The 19,870-nt window shown below is 37.7% G+C and overlaps 1 protein-coding gene across 2 annotated transcripts in view; it reads left to right on the top strand.

Annotated features, from left to right (window-relative positions):
- IRAG2 (inositol 1,4,5-triphosphate receptor associated 2) overlaps window positions 1-19,870 on the top strand; it is a 114,014-nt gene that overhangs the window by 45,895 nt on the left and 48,249 nt on the right. For both annotated transcript variants that reach the window (XM_045554188.1, XM_045554189.1), the window contains exons 10-17: window positions 1,793-1,870; window positions 3,986-4,042; window positions 5,436-5,495; window positions 5,613-5,677; window positions 7,201-7,297; window positions 9,491-9,625; window positions 10,392-10,493; window positions 11,478-11,641. In XM_045554188.1, the coding sequence (XP_045410144.1) occupies window positions 1,793-1,870; window positions 3,986-4,042; window positions 5,436-5,495; window positions 5,613-5,677; window positions 7,201-7,297; window positions 9,491-9,625; window positions 10,392-10,493; window positions 11,478-11,641 (758 nt within the window). The remainder of the gene's footprint in view (window positions 1-1,792; window positions 1,871-3,985; window positions 4,043-5,435; window positions 5,496-5,612; window positions 5,678-7,200; window positions 7,298-9,490; window positions 9,626-10,391; window positions 10,494-11,477; window positions 11,642-19,870) is intronic.

The raw sequence follows: 19,870 nt of genomic DNA, 5'->3' as shown, positions 1-19,870 counted from the left end.
GGAAGTAAAAATCTGATGCATCGTGAAGAGAAAACAGCATAATGGTTTGGGTAGTGATCCACTGTCATTAATTCATTCAACACGTATTCATTGGAAGACCTCTATGTGCGGGTGCCATTCTCCCTGCTGAATACATGAGCCTAGACAAAATAACCCATATGAAACTAGTGAGTTAGATAGTGATAAAGTGCTATGGAGTAAAGGAAAGCAGAAAGCAGAATTGACGAGGAGGGGAGCACAATTTAAAGTTGGGTGGTCAGGAATAGCAGCACTGTGAAGCTAATTCTTTGATTATAAACTGGAAAGGAGTTTTGTCTGTGAAAGAGCCTTCCAGGCAGAAGAAACAGCAAGCTCCAGGGTGTGAGGCTGCAGCCTACCTGCTATTTTGGAGGGACAGCAAGGCCGGTGTGTCTGGAGCAGAGTGAACAAGTAGCAAGAGATGAGTGTCGAGAGCTGAAGGGAGCCAGACACACAGGGTCTCATGTAGGCATTATAAGGATGCTGGACTTTTTTTTTTTTTTTTTAAACATGGAGTGAGATAGGAGCCATTGAAGGTTTTTGAGCACAGGAGTAATATGATCTAATTTCTATTTTAACAAGATAACTCAGGCTGCTGGGTGTAGAATCCACTGTAGTGGATTCAGTCAAAAGCTGAGGGGGCTTGGACGGAACAGTCACAGTAGATGTGGACAGAGTGTTTTGATTAGGAAATACTTTATAATATATCCAAAGATATTTATTATGTATTCAGGTACTATGGAAATTCTCTTATTGATTCTAGTGTCTCAGTGAAATACAAAGCAATGTTGTCAGCTGAGGGTGAGAATGTTGGAGGAGGTATTGGAATTTGAGGAAAGAGAAGGGATGTTCTAGGCCAGGAGTTGGAAAACTTTTGTAAAGGACCTACCTGATAGTGTAAATATTTTGCAGGCTTTGCTAGCCAAAGTCCTTTGCTGCAACTACTTACCTTTGCTTTTGTAGTGTGAAAGCAGGCACAGACATATATGTAAACAAATGGGCACAACTGTGCTCTAATAAAACTTTATTTACAAAAACAAGGGGTCAGCTAGATTTGACCTTTGGAGGGTGGGCATAGTTTGCCAACCCCTGATTTAGGAAAATGTTGGTGTGAATATACTAGGATTATATGGTATTGATCACCAATAAACGCTGAGGTTAAAGGACATGAATTTACATGTGAACTGTCCCTTCTTTCTTTAACCATGCTTCTCTGAAAGAGTGCTGGCATGGAGTGGGTGGCAAGCTAATTTAAGTAAATACTAAACAGCAGCAGATAGGGAAGGGAACTGAGGCATGTGGAAGGGAGTGATTATAGCCACTGACTATGGAAGTCAGAGGGGACTGAGTTCATGGGAAGGCTGAAGGATAATGAAAAGGTGGTGGGCTCAATGGATTGCAGGTTCCAGTGGGGATTGAAGGTTTGTTGGTGCTAGAGGAAGTAATCTGGAAAGACAAGGGGTGATAGTCGAAGAGTGGGGTGCTTGCAATTAAGATAATGGAGGGGTCAGAGTTACTGGTAATAACAAGTTTGCACTCATGACTATGGGAGTGAGTGGCTGAGGTGGAATGGAAGCCCAAAAGGCAATACTGAGAGTATTCCCGGATGGATGTATTATTTCTGCACAAAGTCTAAAGTTTTGTCCCTTAGTTTAAAATGGATTAATTACAATGTTAACAATGAAAATACTACTTCATAAAAGAGATTTTGATTGTGATACCCTTGCATTTTTCCTGGTGCTAAATCTAAGAATACTATCTTCTTTTACATTAGAACATTAAGAACATCATGGATATAGACAGACTGGAAAAGAGGATTGAGGAATTGTCTAAGACCAAGACAGAGCACCAAGTAAGCACTTCCCAAATACTGGTAAAATATTTTTTTTTTTGTCAAACCAGTTTTATTCTATGATGATGTGTATGACTCATTGACAAAATAACCTTTGGTTACAAATTCTGAAATTTGTACTTTTCAAAATGTCTGAATTATATAAAAGGCAGCTTCTTTTTCTTGGTAGCAGCTTTACTGATACACAATTCACACAGCTTAAAATTCACCCTTTTAAAGTAATACAAGTCAGTGTTTTTTAAATATGTTCACAGCTGTGCAACCATCACCAAAATCAAGTTGAAAACATTTTCATCCCCCCAAAAGAAACCCCTTTAACAGGAACACCTCTTACCATCCCCTCCCCAGCCCTAAGCAACCACTAATCTATTTTCTGTCTCTATAGATTTATTAATATCTGTTCTGGGATATACATGGAACCATATAGTGTCTGTTGTGACCGGTTTCTGTGACTTAACATGATGCTTTCTAGGTTCATCTATGTTATAGCACGTATCAGTGCTTCGTTTCTTTTTATTGCTGGGTAATATTCCATTGTATGGATATACGCATTTTGTTCATTCATCAGTTGGTGGGCATTTGTGCTGTTTCCACTTTCTGGTTATTATGAATAACGCTACTATGAACATTTGTGTACAAATTTTTATGTATACATAAGTTTTAATTTCTCTTGAGTATAAACCTAGGAGTATACCGGGTGATATGAGAATTCTGTGTTTAACCTTTTGAGGAACTGCCAGACTGTTTTCCAAAGTGGCTGCTCCATTTTACGTTCCACCAGCAGTATATGAGGATTCAAATTTATGTACATCCTTGCCAACACTTGTTATTTATCTTTTTGATTATAGTGGCAATTTCTTTTTAACAGTATCTGATTTTGTAAATCCCTAAATGAGGAAAGATTTTATATATTGTACTTTCTTGATATCAAAAATGAGAGAGAGAGAAAAAAAATCTATCCTTGATTAAATTAAGGAATAATGCCTTACAAAAATGTTTTCTGTCTGTATTGTATCTAAAAAGTTTATGTTTAGTACATAGTTTTATCTGCCATACATTCTTATCAGAAAACAGAAGACGACTAGTAGTAAATTCATGAATTTTTATCATGCTTATTGTCATCTTTAATGGTTTATTTGGTTATACATGTCTGAAATGATGTAATTAAATTTCATATCTATATGTGGAACTTACCAGTTTCCTGGAAGAACCCAAAATCTCTTTTGTGTGTGTATATAAAACAGCAGTTATAACAGACATTAAAATTAGTTGTGCGCTAGGAATGGCTGTGTTTAGAAAACACAAGTGTGATAAACTGGTGGAAAGAGCCAAAAGACATGGGTTTAGATACTGTCTTCTCTACTTAAAAGTTTCTAACCTCAAGCAAGTTTTAAGTCTCAATTTTCTCATCTATTAAATGGGTATGATAATTCTACCTACTCCACAAGCTTATTGAAACACAGGTGATGATGTGATCATATCCAATGTGTATGAGTATGATGATGTTTCTGCTTCTGACCATGCTGATGAGCTTTTCCATGTTCTCAATTCAGTCAGTATACACATTTATTGATTCTATTATATGTAGAAGCATAGGCTACCAAGCTTGCTTTTGATTTGAATAAACTGATATATCCTTAATATTCACTTTGCTAAAAGAAATCTTGAACATTTCTAAATGAGGTTTTTAAAAGACGAAGAGTCTTCTATGGGTCCTCATGGAAATCTATGTTTGTGTCCTATCTAGATTTTCCTTTTCACCAAAAAAGTGAAGATTGTACGTTCTCTTATTATATGAAGTGTGGAGGGTGGGAAGGGCACTTGGCTGGAGCTGTCCACTCATGCTGTAGGCTCAGCTCTGACATTGACTGTGTGTGACCCAGGGCCAGTCCCTGAATAATGCTGAGCTTTGGTTTCCTCACTGGTAAAGTCAGGGCCATGACCTCCACCTCTAGGGTTGTTGTGAGGCTGGTTGGGAAAGTTCTTTGTAGAGTGAAAAACATGCATGTTAACGGTACTCCAGAAACTTGTCTCCCTTCCTGAAGTGAGTTTATGACACTGTCCTTTTACCAAAGCAATTTCCCAATGGGCTTCCATAAATGTGTTTCTTTTCAGATGCAGTTATACATGTATGAGAATATTTTACTTAATAAAGACGCAAGTTTGCAGAAGGTCAGTGCCGTTCCTTCCCATGAAAGCCTACAGAATTGGCTAGTTCTCTCCAAATCGTAAAGGAGATGGTCATTTGTGTAGTTTCATCCCTACTAAAAGATCTGATTCTATTATGTCATTAGACTTCCCTTTACAGTACTTCACCAAAATGTTCTGAGTGAAGGATAAGTCTCAACATATTCTCTCTAAGTTCTGGGGGTATTCATCCACATACGCAACAAATATTAGTGTGCAATGTCCTAGTCACTGGCTATACACTAGTAATGTAGTTTTAATTGACAGCAATACAAATGAGCATGCAGCTATTTATTCTAGGAAAGAAGAAGAATATAAATAACCAAATTATTTGCTACCTAATTTGATTGATTTATTGATACACAGATATTCTATTCTTATATCCTATGATCATAGCCTATCTGGTAACAGAGGATGCTGGCTACAGAGATGTTGATTATGGTGACCTCCTTTCCCTGAACATTATGAAGTTTCAAAAGAGCCATTCATAGCTTGTAGACTCTGACCAGGATACTGAATATCATACTAAATTTATTTTATTTATTTATTTCTGAAAGTCTGCATGTTTTCCTACACTAACTTTATGTTTTCACTGTGGGTGTTGTCTGTCTGCATAATAACATTGTGAGGGGGTGGCTACTTAGTTCCTCCATAACTCTGGTCTGCCCACCATCCTGCACTCCTGCCCAGCATCCATTAGGTATTGACTGAGCACCTCCATGAGCCAGACACTGTGCTAGTCACAGGATAAAATCATAGATCAGAGCTGGGTGCAATGGCTCATGCCCGTAATGTCAACATTTTGTAAGGCCTTTGGGAGGCCTGAGACAGGAGGATTACTTGAGGCCAGGAGTTCGAGAGCAGGCTGAGCAACATAGCAAGACCCTACCTCTGTAAAAAATAAAAATAATAATAAAGAATCTTAGCTTTTAAAAAAATTATAGATCAGGCACTCACTACCTGTACCTTCTGGTCTTCTAGTACAAAACAATAATTTTAAGGAGATATTCAGAACTGGATAAGGTTGAGTGTCCTTATTTCATTGGTCATTTGCAAGTAGAGACTGATTTTTTTTTCTTAAATGCATCGTGATAATAGTTATAATTTTAATTTGGGCTTAAGAATCACTTTTTAGAGTTTGATTCTATTGGATTAGACAAACACAGAACATAAAGACACCAATTAGATATAGGTGTCTTGTCCTATTTTTCTTGTGTGTTTTGACTCTCAAACACTGACTGGTTCAGTTTTCAAATAGTGAAATTGGTAGATCTCATGATGGTTAGGCATTTATAATTCTTCTCTGGTTCACATTGACAGTTTAATATGATATGGTGGACCCATTGCTTTTTTGCTATTATTTCTCTCTACTTTTCAGAAGGATTTAAGTATAGAAGAACTTAAGTCAACCATCATAGAATGCAGAAGCATTATAGAGGTATACCTATTATTAATTATTATTAATCTCACAGCTTACAAGGTGGGCTTGTTAAATGTAAATGTAAAATTCCCCACTGGAGTAACATGTACAGCCTAATGTTGTATGTGATTCCAGAATTTACGAGGGGACAAAAATAAACTGATTCAAGAATTACAGCATTTGCAACAGGAACTCATCATGTAAGTACAGAGCAACCCCCGACAGCCTTCTCTCTTGTATGCTACGTTTCTGGTGAACAGAGCTATATGTAGTTCCTTGTAAGTGCCATGTTCTTTTCTTCTGTACCATTGTATGTGATGTTTTCTGTTCTTTTCTCCATGAGAACTCTTTTATGAGTTTTCTATGACCCTCCCTGATTGTCTCAGCTTGGGCTGCTATTACAAAATACCATAAACTGGGTGGCTTCAACAACAAACATTTATTTCTCACAGTTCTGGAGGCTGGATGTCCAAGATCCAGGGTGTCAGCAGGGTTGGTGAGAGCCCTCTCCCAGGTTATACACTGCTGACTTCTCCTTGTATCTGCATGGAGGAAAGAGAGCTAGCTAACCTTTGGCCTCTTCACGACTCCACCATCAAACCTACTTACCTTCCAAGGGCTCCACCTCCAAATATCTTCACACTAGGGTTAGGATTTCAACTTACAAATTTGGGAGGGATGCAAACATTCAGTCCATTGCGTTGACTTTCTCTTGCTCTTCCCTTACTTTGAGATGAAGGTGACCCTTTTGAATACAAGCATGGCACATTGTTCTCCCCTCTTTCCTAACACACACCATCCTATATTACAGTCATTTATTTCCGATTGTGTGTGATGTGCTATCCAGGGGCCACAGGAGCCACCCAGACAACACAAATGAGTAAAGCCAATGCAGAATGATAGACCTGCATTCTGTGAATGGCAAACAAGAGGCGTGTACTCCCCATGTAAAGGGGGCTACTCTGCTTAGCCTCCAGCTCATTATTACATCAAGACTATATGGATCCAGTTTAGGCCGGGCGCGGTGGCTCACGCCTGTAATCCTAGCACTCTGGGAGGCCGAGCACTCTGGGAGGCCGAGGCGGGTGGATCGCTCAAGGTCAGGAGTTCAAGACCAGCCTGAGCAAGAGTGAGACCCCGTCTCTACTAAAAATAGAAAGAAATTATCTGGCCAACTAAAAATATATATAGAAAAAATTAGCCAGGCATGGTGGCGCATGCCTGTAGTCCCAGCTACTCGGGAGGCTGAGGCAGTAGGATCACTTGAGCCCAGGAGTTTGAGGTTGCTGTGAGCTAGGCTGATGCCATGGCACTCACTCTAGCCCGGGCAACAAACTGACACTGTCTCAAAAAAAAAAAAAAAAAAAAAGACTATATGGACCCAGTTTGGCTACATCTTCTTATTTTGGAAGAAAAGGCAGAAATCCAGATTTTTTTTTTTTTTAGTGAAATTTTCTAATTTTTAACTGCTATCTCCAATTTTTTGTTGTTGTTGTTAAAGTGTGGCCTACTTGTCTGTGACCACCTGTAGTCACTAGTGTGTGCAGCTCCTGGAGAACAGAGACTCTCTCTTACTTCTCTCTGTATTGCAAGCACCTTACACAATCCTTGGCACACATGGGTGCTTACTGATTGGTGATAAGTGAACCCTATTCTGGTGACTTCCAACATAATGTGGGAGGCACCCTAACTAGATTGGACTACTGTGTTTGTTTTTTTCAAGAAATGGGATCCGGTTGAACGTTAGTGGAGAGCGTAATAGTATCATCTCTGGAGAAAAATCCTTACATTATGAACTCATTCTTGCTCAGTCTGCAGAGGTAGGTAATTATAATATGATGGTAAGCTTTGAAAAATAACCACCCCATATGACAGCTTACTAAAGTATGGACCTAACTTAAGGAGAAGGCCACAGCTTGCCAAAAACCACCAGACATTTTGAGGGAATCTTCTGATACTTTTTTTAGAATCCAAGTCTAAAGTCTCTTAGTCTGAAGGAAGGGCCTGTTTCCAAGTTACAGCCGAAAGCTACATCAGGGTTAAAGTGTGGGTTTGTGGAAGTGAACTTTCAGTGGATTGAGGCTTTAGAAACCTTTATATTCCTGATTTTTTTTCAGAATAGACTACCTGCACTGCTCCCCAGCCTGGGTTCCCAGAGGGAGCAGTGGAGATCTGTGACCTATTTTTTAGTATTTTCCAAACTCCCAAAGTAAATGTATTTACCAAAAATAAAGATGTGAGAAACACCACCAAGTTTCTTTGCTTTTAGGATCTTTAAGGACGTTAATTATTACATGCTGAACAGAAACTAGCATTTTTATATGTGTTTTGGTTAATTTTAAAGTGGCAAAATGAATTACTAGTTTTTTAAAAAATCTCAATTTGGTAGACCCAATTCTTTATAACATGGGAGGAAATACTCAAAAAAATCTTGGAGATAAAAACGTTGTAAACCCGCCCCCCTCACCCCATGCTATATTTTCACTCCTTTTGTGTTTTCCAGTTTTGTGCTTGTTACGTTAGGAAATATTTTATGTAGCAAATTGCTTTCTTTTCACCACGTGATGGTCTCTCCATGTCTGTGGATGATGGATTTGTCAGAATGTTCTCCTGTTGACAGCTGTGATGTGACCTTGAAAGGAAAGGGAGAATGCCTCTGGGGCAAATGCTGTCGCATTGCTCCTGCCAAGGATGCAGGGACAACATATGCTGCCTTTATCCGAAGCCGTCTCAGGCGTCCCTGGGCATCCTGCTGAGGGCTGTGCTTTGCTGACATTCGGCTTCAAATCCTCATCCTTTCACTGTGTTTTTGAAACCAAGCCAAACTGCCAGACTGAATGAAACTGTGGCAAATCTGCCATGGCACTGTGTTTTTGCCCTCAGTCCTCTGAGATAATAATGATGTCAAGATGCCAGTCCAGAAAGTTCTATCCTTCTAAACACGGGGTGGGGGGAGTGGTTATCAGCTGGCAAGGTTCAGGCCCTGAGGTTTACCCACCGGTGAGATAGGGGGTTTGCCTTCTAACTCGTGCCTGGAAATCAGGGTCCTCTGACCGTTTTCAACAGACAGCAACAGGGTGGTTACATCTCAAGTGCAGCAGGAGACAGAGACGTTGTGGGAAGCACAGGGAACATACAGTGTGAAACATCATCTGAGAGGATCGTTCATGAGCAGGAGGGAGACAAAAGAAACCAACCTATTTTCAATGAGATAGATTTGATCTGCCCCCTCCCCCTACAGCTTTTTCCTCTCTGAATTTCTTTACCTTCCCCTATTTTTACTTTTTAATATTTATTTATTATTAGTACAAATTTATGGAGTAAAAGTGTAATTTTGTTACATGCATAGATGAAGTAGTGGTGAAGTCTGTTCTTGTAGTATATCCATTCCCTGAATAATGTACATTGTACCCATTAAGTATTTTCTCTTCCCTTACCCCCTCCCTCTCCCTCATCCTTCCCAGTCTCCATGGTGTTTCATTCCACACTCCACGTCCACATGTACACATTATTTAGCTCCTACTTATAAGTGAGAACATGTGGTATTGGACTTTCTGTGTCTGACTTGTCTCACTTAAGATAATGGCCTCCAGTTCCATCCGTGTTGCTGCAAAAGACATGATTTCATATTTTTTAATAGCTGAATAGTATTCCATTCCCTTCTCCTATTTTTATATTAAAATTAGAGCCAAAACAGTTTATGTCACTCACATGTAAATGTTATCTATTGATGATAAATGAGTTTTCCTTAAGATAGAAAACTTTAGTTAAATGAACTGTTCAATTGAAGCTGTTCTGGAGAGAAAATGTCAACAGTTTTTTTTGTTTGTTTTAATTTTTATTTATTTATTTATTTATTTATTTATTTTTAGGGTGTAGGAGGTTCCCACAAGACTACTTAGAACTATTTGGTGATAACAACTATATTGACTCATGAGCATCATTTTTGTAAAGTAAAAATAATGTTCTTTGTTAGGATGACAGAGTTGTGGGCATTCTGGTAATTGTTTCAGAACAAAGAGACTGAGTGGCAGTGCAGTTTAGTCAGCTTGTCATCTCTGGACATGATGATGGACCAGGAAATGCTGCTCTTACTAGGAGAAGCTGAACAAAAGGGAGTAGAATTCACAGCTACGCTTCAGAAGCCGGTATACATAATACACACGGCTTGTGCTGTTTCACTTGGGTTAGAAATATCTGCAGATGACTGACTTTATAGCCTGCTTGCTTAGTCCAAATGTATGTGTGCTTTTGAGACCCAAATTACTCCTACTTTGAACAGAGAAGACTTTTCTCAAATCTCCCTGAAGTTGGTCTTCTAGTTCTGGGTCGATCAGACTAACAGATCGACCATGTAGATTGCTTGAGCTTATTTTTCCTGTGGGCTAATCTGTAGTATCAAAGGGCTTGAAGACATGGTATCTATTGAACAGTTTCCTTCTCTTAATTTTCTTCTAGCTAACAGCTAGTATTTTTCTCCATTTCTATTTTTCACTGGAAACTCCAGATGATTAAGGGAAATCAGAGAACAACATCTTGCTGTTGGTATTTCCTGTCCTTTTCACAGTGCCTAGCATATTGTAGGTAGCATTTAGTTTGATGAATGATGAATATGCTTGGGTTTTTTTTTTCTCTTTAAAAGGAGAAGAAAAAGGATAGGTCTTGTTCTGGTAAATGATTCTATCTGTATATACTCAGTATGTGTATAGCACCTGACGAGACTTAGCATGTACACAAGGCAACATCCTGGGATAAAGGAAAGTGACTGGGAGGCATTGGATGAGAAGGAACTGACTCTGGTATCTTCTTGAATTACCCATAGGGTGGAAGTTTGGTCTAAATTAATTCTGATTATACAATAGCATATGCCTGTCACCTGAATTCCTAGTTGAAGATGTGAAACTCTCTTTTCAGCATGAAGAAGTTTCTGAAGTTGAAACCCTCATTGAGAGATTCCTACAATGGGTAACTAACCCAGAAATTACTATGAAAGAAAAGTGGGAGAGACAGCTTACTGTGAGTATTCTGTATTTTGTGATTTTCCTGGTTTTTCTTCTACTTTGTTCAGTTAGGTAATATTTAATTGATACGGTACCATTTCTATGACTTTATTCTAGTCTTCTGCTGTCTTAGTCTGATGATGAGTGTTGAGCGTGTGTCTGGGTGTGTGTATGAGTGCGAGGGTTGGCATAAACGTGTGCCTGTAGGACGAGGCAGGAACATGACAGTGAGTGTAAGGACATGTGAGATATGATGGGAGAGATAATAAATAAGACGATTTAATGAAAAAATGTGTTTTATGTGTATCCTTGTGAGAACTGGCTAGTTTAAGCTTAAAGTTTTCCTTGGCCTACTAAAATTTCCTAACTTTGACAGCATGATTCCTGTGTCAAAGAATCTTATTTCTGAGACCCTGACAATTTTATTATCCCAGAAAGTCACAGAACATTGTAGCTATTCTCAGCTTTGTTAGAAAGGAAGCATATAAGAAGAAATTTCACCTATCCCCTATTATCTTCACTTCCTGATTGCCAAACTGTCCTGGCATCTGTCAGCCACCTAAGTTAAGCTAAAGAAAGAAGTAAACTCTGGAATATCATTTAAACCCCTTTGCCAATCTAACCTCTTTTTTCTTTAAAGTTGCTTTTGAATATGAAAATCAACAGATACTGATTTTATTGCATTATCTTATCCCATCCTGTTCTAAAGCGATTGTGATGACTGCTGAAATGGTCAGGAACCCACTTAAGAAAAAGAAAACAAAACACTCAGTGTTAGGCACATCATAGGTCCTTTATTCACATTTGTTAAACTCGGATAACCAATAGAATAATCAGTCTCTGGGCAATTGAGAATTGATATCAATCCAATTATAACTTTGGTGTCCAATAGCAGTGAATGCCATTGAGATGGGAATGTCCACAGTATTTTAAATTGCCTCTCTCATTTGTCATATGTAACATTGGACTACTGGGGTTTGTTTTGTGGCTTTTCTTATAGGAATTCAAACATACTGTGGAAAAGAAGCTAAACTTTTGCATACTAATGCTGGGCAGCGTGGAAAACCACAAAGAATCTCTTGATAAAGAGTTTGCCAAATTAATGGAGATTTTGAAGAGATTGAGGCTGGAATATTTTTATTTTAGAAAAGAATTTCTTTCCAGGTAATGGTCATTTATGTATATAAGAAACCCAGGCTTTATACACATGACATGTTTATGACTGTGCCAGGGCAATCATTTTGCTTTTTACGAGTTACATACCCTGATTTCAGATGACACTGTTTCAGAGAAGACATTCTGTTTGACAATTCTTAATTATGAAATAGTATGAAATTGACTTATGTTCAGAATTGCTGATGATGAACCTTAAACTCTGTGAAAACCAGTATAAATGAGTTATTTTTCCCTAGAGAAAGAATTTAGAATTATGCAATATACAATTCTTTTAACCAGAAGGAGCCTTAAAGATTTCTTAGGAATCTCATAATTTCACAGAGGACTAAGGCATAAGGAGATAAAGTAAGTTCATCAAGGACTGAAAGTTATTAAGAAAAGATCCAGAACTTGAAGCCAGGTATGTTGACTCCTACCCCATTGGGCTTTATGATCCGTCTCAGTATACAATGCTGTGCACTGAGCCCTAGTCAACTAGATTGCAGTTAAATGAAGTTATAGGGAATAGAGGATAAAAAATGTAAAATAACTTTTACTATCTTTCCTCTAACCTCAATTCTTATAATTATGGGGAAGTTCTTGAAATTTCTATACTCCGTAAACCACATACGAAAACAAGGGCAGCGATTATATCTTTTGTTGACCACTATTTATATAGCTGCTAGTACCATACTTAGCACTCACTTAAGAGATTCTTGTTGAATGAACAAACGAACATGGGTGTATACTGAATTTGAACAAAGTAGAAAAAAAATGTAAAGACTAAGGTAGGCTTCAAATAGCTAGAAGAAACTGTTTTATTTCCCCAAATATAAGGAAACTAGATACCAGAGAGAGGTTAATACCAGAAAGAACTCTCAAGAAAATGATCTTCTGCTTTCCCTAAGCAGCGGGGAGCCCACACTTCCCCTTAGTGGTAAAAGATGTGGGTTAAGTGAATGTGCAGCTTCCTTACACAGATACCATCTCCACAAAGGGAGAGTTGGAATTCTTCTGTTTAGCAACAAAGAACTACCTGGAGAGAGGACTGTACTAGGGTCGTCTCTGAGTGAGTGAATCTTCTGCATTATCCTACTAGACATGCTAGCAGCCCAGTTAAATCATAGTAGGTGTCATTTGTCTGGAGGTTACTGTGTCAGATGTAGTGCTAAGAATTTATATAATTATAAAATGCCAGGGAGTGGTAAGTGATATGGAGAAAATTAAGGCAGGATAAGAAGATAGAGAATGACGAGAGGGCAGGAGGACCTCATTTTAGAAAGAATGGCCAGGGAAGTCCTGTCTCAGGAGTGAAGGATAGAGTGGAGAGCTGAACGAGGTGAGAGGGTGAGCTATGTGATGATCTTGGGCAGAGGACGTAGCTGGTGCAAAGACCATGAAGTGGTAGGGAGCCCGGTGTGTTTAAGCAGCAGCAAGAAGCCAGCACGGCTGGTGGGGGGTGTGGGGGGCAGAGGCCTGGGCAGTGGTAGGAGATGGGGCCAGAGGGATAGGCAGGGTCAGGTCACACACAGCCTATCAGTCCATGTTTAGGAGTTGGGATTTTATTCTGAATGTGGCGGGAAGCCATCGGAGGGATATGAGCAGAGAAGAGATATGATTTGTGTTTTGAAAGATCTACTGGGTGGAGAATTATCTATAGAGGGTGAACGTGAAAGCAGTGATACCAGGGAGAAGAGTTTTTTTCAACAGATCACCATTTAGAGATCCTGATATCAATTTTTTAAACCATGTCTTAAATAGGAAATATAAGTACATTGCATATAGAAAGAGCTAATAGTGCTTAATAAAATTTTTGTTTCAGCTACGTGTGTGTGTGTGTGTGTGTGTGTGTACTGGGTTGAAATATAAAATATTTACTGAGTCATAGTCCAAAAAGTTAGAGTTAGAAGATATTGCAATAGTCCAGGTGAGGGATATAGTGTTGGCCAGGGCAATAGTCATGGAGGTGGTAAAAATGATTAAATTAGAACTACATTTTTTTTTTTTTTTTGAGGGTGGACCAGATCCAACTACTAGTAAATAAGATGTGGAAAGTGCAAGAAAGAGAGGAGTCATCCTTAACTCAGAGGTTTTTGGTCTGAAAACCAGGTAGATGGTGTGATATTTAGATGGCAAAGTCTGGAAGAGATGCAGGTTTTGCATGGATTGGAGTAGAAATCAAGATTTAGCATTAGAACATGTTAGCAAGGACAGTTGTTGAATTTAAAAACACATGCTCAATGCTAATGTGTATATGTCTTAACATGATAATAAAAATTTCTATGGGAGAAAATCTCCGAAGGTTCAACATCTGTTGAATATCTTTAACAGTACTATCTGATTTTTTAAAAAGGTATTTCTAAGACTGATTAATAAAGTTCATAAAGGAAAGTTATTGTCTTATAGGTGGAAATGCATATAAGTGATTGAAAGTGTTAGTATAATTAAATATTGATGTCTGATGGTCCTTAAAGTCCTTTAAAAGCTTTCTTTTGGAAGATAATGGACACTTTTGAAGGCTTAGGCTATTCCCAGAGGAGAGAAAAGTAGATAAAACTGATGTCTTAAAAAAAAAACACACACACAACAGAGAAAATGATGTCAGAAGGATCACTTGGAATGGAATAGGAAGCCCTGGACCCTTCTCCATAAGGACACACTAATTCAATGACAATACATGAGCAAATTCCCTTTGTGAGAAATTCAGAAACTAGTTGAGAGGTTCCTGCACCCTGGGCAAGCATGAAACCAGCCATAAGAAGGCTGGTAAGAAAATTTGAGGAACCCTTACCATGTTCCTTACCCCCCAGCACAGTGCTATATGATCAGAAAAAATCCTCAGCTCCCAGCTTCTCCTTGGGGAAGAAAAGAATTATTCCACATGCCCAACAGTCAAGCTTTTCTGAGGGCTGCCTAAGGTGCTTGTTTCTGTCTCGTAGTGCTGATGGGAACTGGCATACTGTAAATGCCTGGAGGCCACTGAAAACAAGGCAGTTTGGACTAGCATGCATGCACTTGCAGAGCCCCCTACTCCCAGCTCAGTGCACAGCAAGCAGGTGAAAAACCCTAGATCCCAGCTTCTCCCTAGGGGTGGAAGGATGAAAAAGTTGGACCATGCATCTAATATTTCAATTCTTTTTTGGAGCTGCCCAGGGAATTGGCTTCTGTCTCACTTAATTCATCGTACTGATGGGACCTGGCATACTTTAGATGGTTGGGGGCTGCTAAGAAGAAAAACAGTGGTTTGGAACAGTGTGAATGTTCAAGAGTCCTCCCAGAATCTCTGGATTCTGAACTGATTCAGGGTTTTCTCCTGTAGGAGACCAGTCTATGAAGACTAGGGGAGCTGGCTATTTTTTCTGATATGTAGGTAAAAACACAAAGACTCAAGGAAAATAAACAGGGAAATATTAATATGTCTCAAATGAACAAAATAAATCTCTGAAAACTGACCCTAATGACACAGATAAATGATTTAGCTGAGAGAAAATCCAATAAAGATACTCAACAAAGTCTGGAGAACAATGCATGAACAAAGTGAGAATTTTAACAAAAAGAAAATACTAAAAAGTACCAAACAGATATCTTGCAGCTGAAGAATCAATAATTGGACTAAAAAATTCACTAGAGGGGTTCAATATCAGACTAGATCAAACAGAAGAAAAGATCAGTAAGCTTGAAGACAGGTTACTGGAAAAAGCAAAAAAAAAAAAAAAAATTAAAAAAGCTTACGAGACTTATGGTATATCACCAAGTGGAATAATATGTGTGTTATTGGAATCCCAGAGGAAATGAGAGTGAGAAAAGGGAAGAAAGATTACTCAAAGAAATAATGGCAGAATTTTTCCAAATCTGGGGAAGGAAATGTACATTCAGATCCAGGAGGCCCAAAAGATCCCAAATATGATGAACCTAAAGAAATCCACACCAAGACCTTATAATCAAACTGTCAAAAGTCAAAGAGTTTTTGAAAGCAGCAAGATAAAAGTGATTCATCACATAACAGAGGATAACCATAAGACTATCAGCAAATTTCTCAGGAGAAACCTTGCAGGCAAGAAGTGAGTGGGATAATGTATTCAAAAGGTATTATAATACTATACCTGGCAAAATTATTCCTCAAAAGTGAAGGAGAGAGAGACTTTCCCAGACAGCCAAATCTGAGGGAGTTTATCACTACTAGACCTGCCATACAAGAAATGTTAAAGGAAGTTCTTCAAGTTGAAACAAAAAGATGCTAAACAGCAATACAACAGCATGTGAAAGTGTTAAATCCACTGCTAAAGGTAAATATATAGACAAATATAGAACATTGTAATACTGTAATGGTAATTAGCAAGTCACTTAATTCTAATGTAAATTATAAGTAACTATATAAAATATGTTAATGGATACAAAAGGTAAAAAGATGCAAATTGTGATATCAATAACATAGAGTGTATGGAGGGGAGGAGTAAAAGTATACACTTTTTATATGTGATTGAAGTTAAATTATCAGCTTAAAATAGACTGTTATAACCACAGAAGTTGTACATAAGCCCCAGGGTAGCCACAAAGAAAATACCTAGAGAAGAGGCACAAAAAGAAAAATCAGAGTGTATCAATACAAAAAAATTCATCAAAACTCAAAGGAACACAACAAGAGAGAAAAAGAAAGACAAAAGAACTACAAGACCAGGAAATAAATAACAAAATGACAATAATAAGTCCTTCCCTACCAATAATTACTTTAAATGTAAAAGGATTAAACTTTGCAAAGACATAGAGGACTGAAAGTATTTAAAAAAAGTTTTTTTTAAAAAAATTTTTTTTTAAAAAAACCCAAGGTCCAACTATATGCTGTCTTCAAGAGATTTTATTTATTTTTAGAGATGGGGTCTTACTCTGTCACTTGGGCTAAAGTGCAGTGGTGTGGTCATAGCTCACTGCAGCCTCAAACTCCTAGACTCAAGCAATCCTCTCACCTCAGCCTCCTGAGTAGCTGGGAGTATAGACATGTGTCACCATGCCTGGCTAAGTTTTTAATTTTTTGTAGAGACGGGGTCTTGCTAAATTGCCCAGGCTGGTTTTGAACTCCTGGCCTCAAGTGATCTTCCTGCCTTGCCCTTCCCGGTGCTGGGATTACAGGTGTAAGCCACTACACCTGGCCTAAGAGATTCACTTTAGATTTAAGTACATACATTGGCTGAAAGTGAAGAGATGGAAAAGGATATTCCATGCAAATAGTAACCAAAAGAAAGCAGGAGTGTGACTATACCCACACCAGACAAAATAGACTTTAAGTCAGAAACTATAAGAGACAAAGAAGGACATTATATAATGATAAAAGGGTCAGTTTACCAGGAAGGCATAACAATTATAAATGTCTGTTCACCCAACATCAGAGCCCCTAAATATATAAAGCTAACACTGACAGAACTGAAGGGAGAAGAAATAGCAATACAAGGAGAGTAGGAGACTTCAGTATTTAAGTTTCAATAATGAATGGAACATCTAGACAGAAAATCAATACAAAAATAGAAAATTTGAATAACACTAGAGGTCAAATGGACCTAAGACTTATATACAGGACATTCCACCCAACTCCAGCAGAATATACACCCTTCTCACATGCACATGGAACATCGTGTAGATCACGTTAGTTCATAAAACAAGTATTAACAAATTTAAGAAGTTTGAAGGCATACTAATTATCTTTTTCCTACCACAATGGAATGAAACTAGAAATCTAGAAGAAAAACTGGAAAATTCACAAATGTATGGAAATTAAACAACACACTTTTTTTTTTTTTTTGAGACAGAATCTTGCTCTGTTGCCCGGGCTAGAGTGCCATGGCATCAGCCTAGCTCACAGCAACCTCAAACTCCTGGGCTCAAGCAGTCCTCCTACCTCAGCCTCCTGAGTAGCTGGGACTACAGGCATGCGCCACCATGCCTGGCTAATTTTTTTTTCTGTATATTTTTAGCTGTCCAGATCATTTCTTTCTAGTTTTAGTAGAGACAGGGTCTCGGCGCTCTTGCTCAGTCTGGTCTTGAATTCCTTACCTCATGTGATCCTCCTGCCTTGGCCCCCCAGAGTGCTAGGATTACAGGTATGAGCCACTGTGCCCGGCCTAAACAACACACTTCTGAACAACAAATGGATCAATGAAGAAATCAAAAGGAAAAATAAAAATATCTTGAGACAAATGGAAACAAAAACACGCCAGTACTGCTTTGGGATGCAGCCAAAGCAGAACTAAGAGAGAATGTTATAGTGATAAACACATTAAAAAAAGAACTCAAATAACCTAATAACACCCCAAAGAACTAGAAAAAGAAAAACTTAAGCCCAAAATTAGCAGGAGGAGGAAATAATAAAGATTAGAGCAAAAATTTTAAAAAGGAATAGAAAAACAATAGAAAAAGCAAAAAAACTGAGTTTTCTGAAAAGATAAAATCGACAAGCCTTTAACCTAAGGAAAAAAGAGGACTCAGAATCAAAAAGGAAAGAGAATATATTACAACTAAAGCTGCAAAAATATTATATGAAGGACCATAAAAGACTACTATAAATAATTGTATGCCAACAAATTAGATAACCTAGAAGAAATGGATAAATTCTTAGAAACAAACACCCTACCAAGGCTGGATCATGAAGAAACAGAAAATCTAAACAAACCTATAACTAGTAAGACATTTAACAAATTAGCTGCCATGTGAGTTGATTCAACTCATGCTAGTTTTGAGCCTGGGTCCTCATGAAGCAAAACTTGGGCAAAACCCTCCAGTTGGTTTGTGAAAATCTTACTTGTTGGTGTTCTTATTGTTATAATTAATATGGATAAATTCTAAAACTGTGGATTAAATGAATAGAAGTCAATTTCATTTTTCGTTAAATTAGAATCATTTTGTTTGTGAAGTTTTTATTCTATTTTCATAACAAAATACTGTGGCCCCAAGGAAAAAATTTTTTTTCTAGTGTGGTAGTCTATGTGTTAAGTCAGCAATTGAACACCTCCCAACAAAGAAAATCCTAATGAGATGATTTTACTGGTGAATTCTACCAAAAATTTGAAGAAGATTAATGCCAATCCTTCTGTGAAACTCTTCAAAAAATGTGAAGAGGGAGAACAGTTCCAAACTCATGAGACCAACATTACCCTGATATCAAAGCCAAGCAAAGACGCTACAAGAAAACAAAATGTCAGGACAATATCTTTGATGAATATAGATACAAAATCTTTAAGAAACTACAAACCAACTACATTCAACAGCACATTAAAAGCCTCATACACTATGATCAAGTGGAATTTATCCCTGGGATGCAAGAATGATTCAACATATGCAAATTAATGTGATATACCACATTAACAAAATGAAGGATAATCATCTCTATAGAGGCAGAAAAAGCATTGACAAAATTCAAGTCTTTTTATATGAAAACTATCAACAAACTGGGAATCAGAGAACTACCTCAACATAATAAAAGTCATACATGAAAAGCCCACAGCTAACATCTTACTCAATGGTGAAAAACATAAAGCTTGTCTTCTAAGATCAGGGACAAGGCAAGAATGCCTACTCTTGCCACTTCTCTCCAACATAGTACTGGAAGGCCTAGCCAGAGCATTTAGGCAAGGGAAAAAAAGCATACAAATTGAAAAGGAAGAAGCAAAATTATCTCTGTTTGCAGATGGCATGATCTTTTATGGAGAAAAACCCTAATGATTCCACAAAAAATCTATTAGAACAAACAAATTCAGTAATGTTGCAGGATACAAAGTCAAAATACAAAAATCAGTTTTGTTTCTGTATGGTAATGATGAATTATCTGAAAAAGAAATTAATCTCATTTAAAATAGCATCAAAAAGAAAATACTTAGTAATAAATTTAAAAAGGTGAAAGACATATACTGAAAACCATAAAATATTGATGAGTGAAATTAAAGAAGACACAACTAAAGGAAAATACATTCTATCTTCATGGATTTGAAGACTTAAAATTGTTAAAATGTCCATACCCAAAGCGATCCACAGATTTGATGCAATCCCTATCAAAAATCCCAATAATATTTTTTACAGAAATAGAAAAAACAATGCTAAAGTTCCTTTGGAATCACAAAGTACTCTGAGTAGACAAAAACAATCTTGAGAAAGATGAACAACAATGGTGGCATTACCCTTCCAGATTTGAAAACATATTACGAAGCTACAGTTATTAAATCAGTATGTTACTGGCATAAAGACAGACATAAA

This window comes from Lemur catta, chromosome 6 (assembly GCF_020740605.2).
Source record: "Lemur catta isolate mLemCat1 chromosome 6, mLemCat1.pri, whole genome shotgun sequence".
Taxonomy (NCBI): Eukaryota; Metazoa; Chordata; class Mammalia; order Primates; family Lemuridae; genus Lemur; species Lemur catta.
The sequence above is the reverse complement of the archived record's forward strand: the minus strand, read 5'-3'. Positions and strand labels throughout refer to the sequence as shown.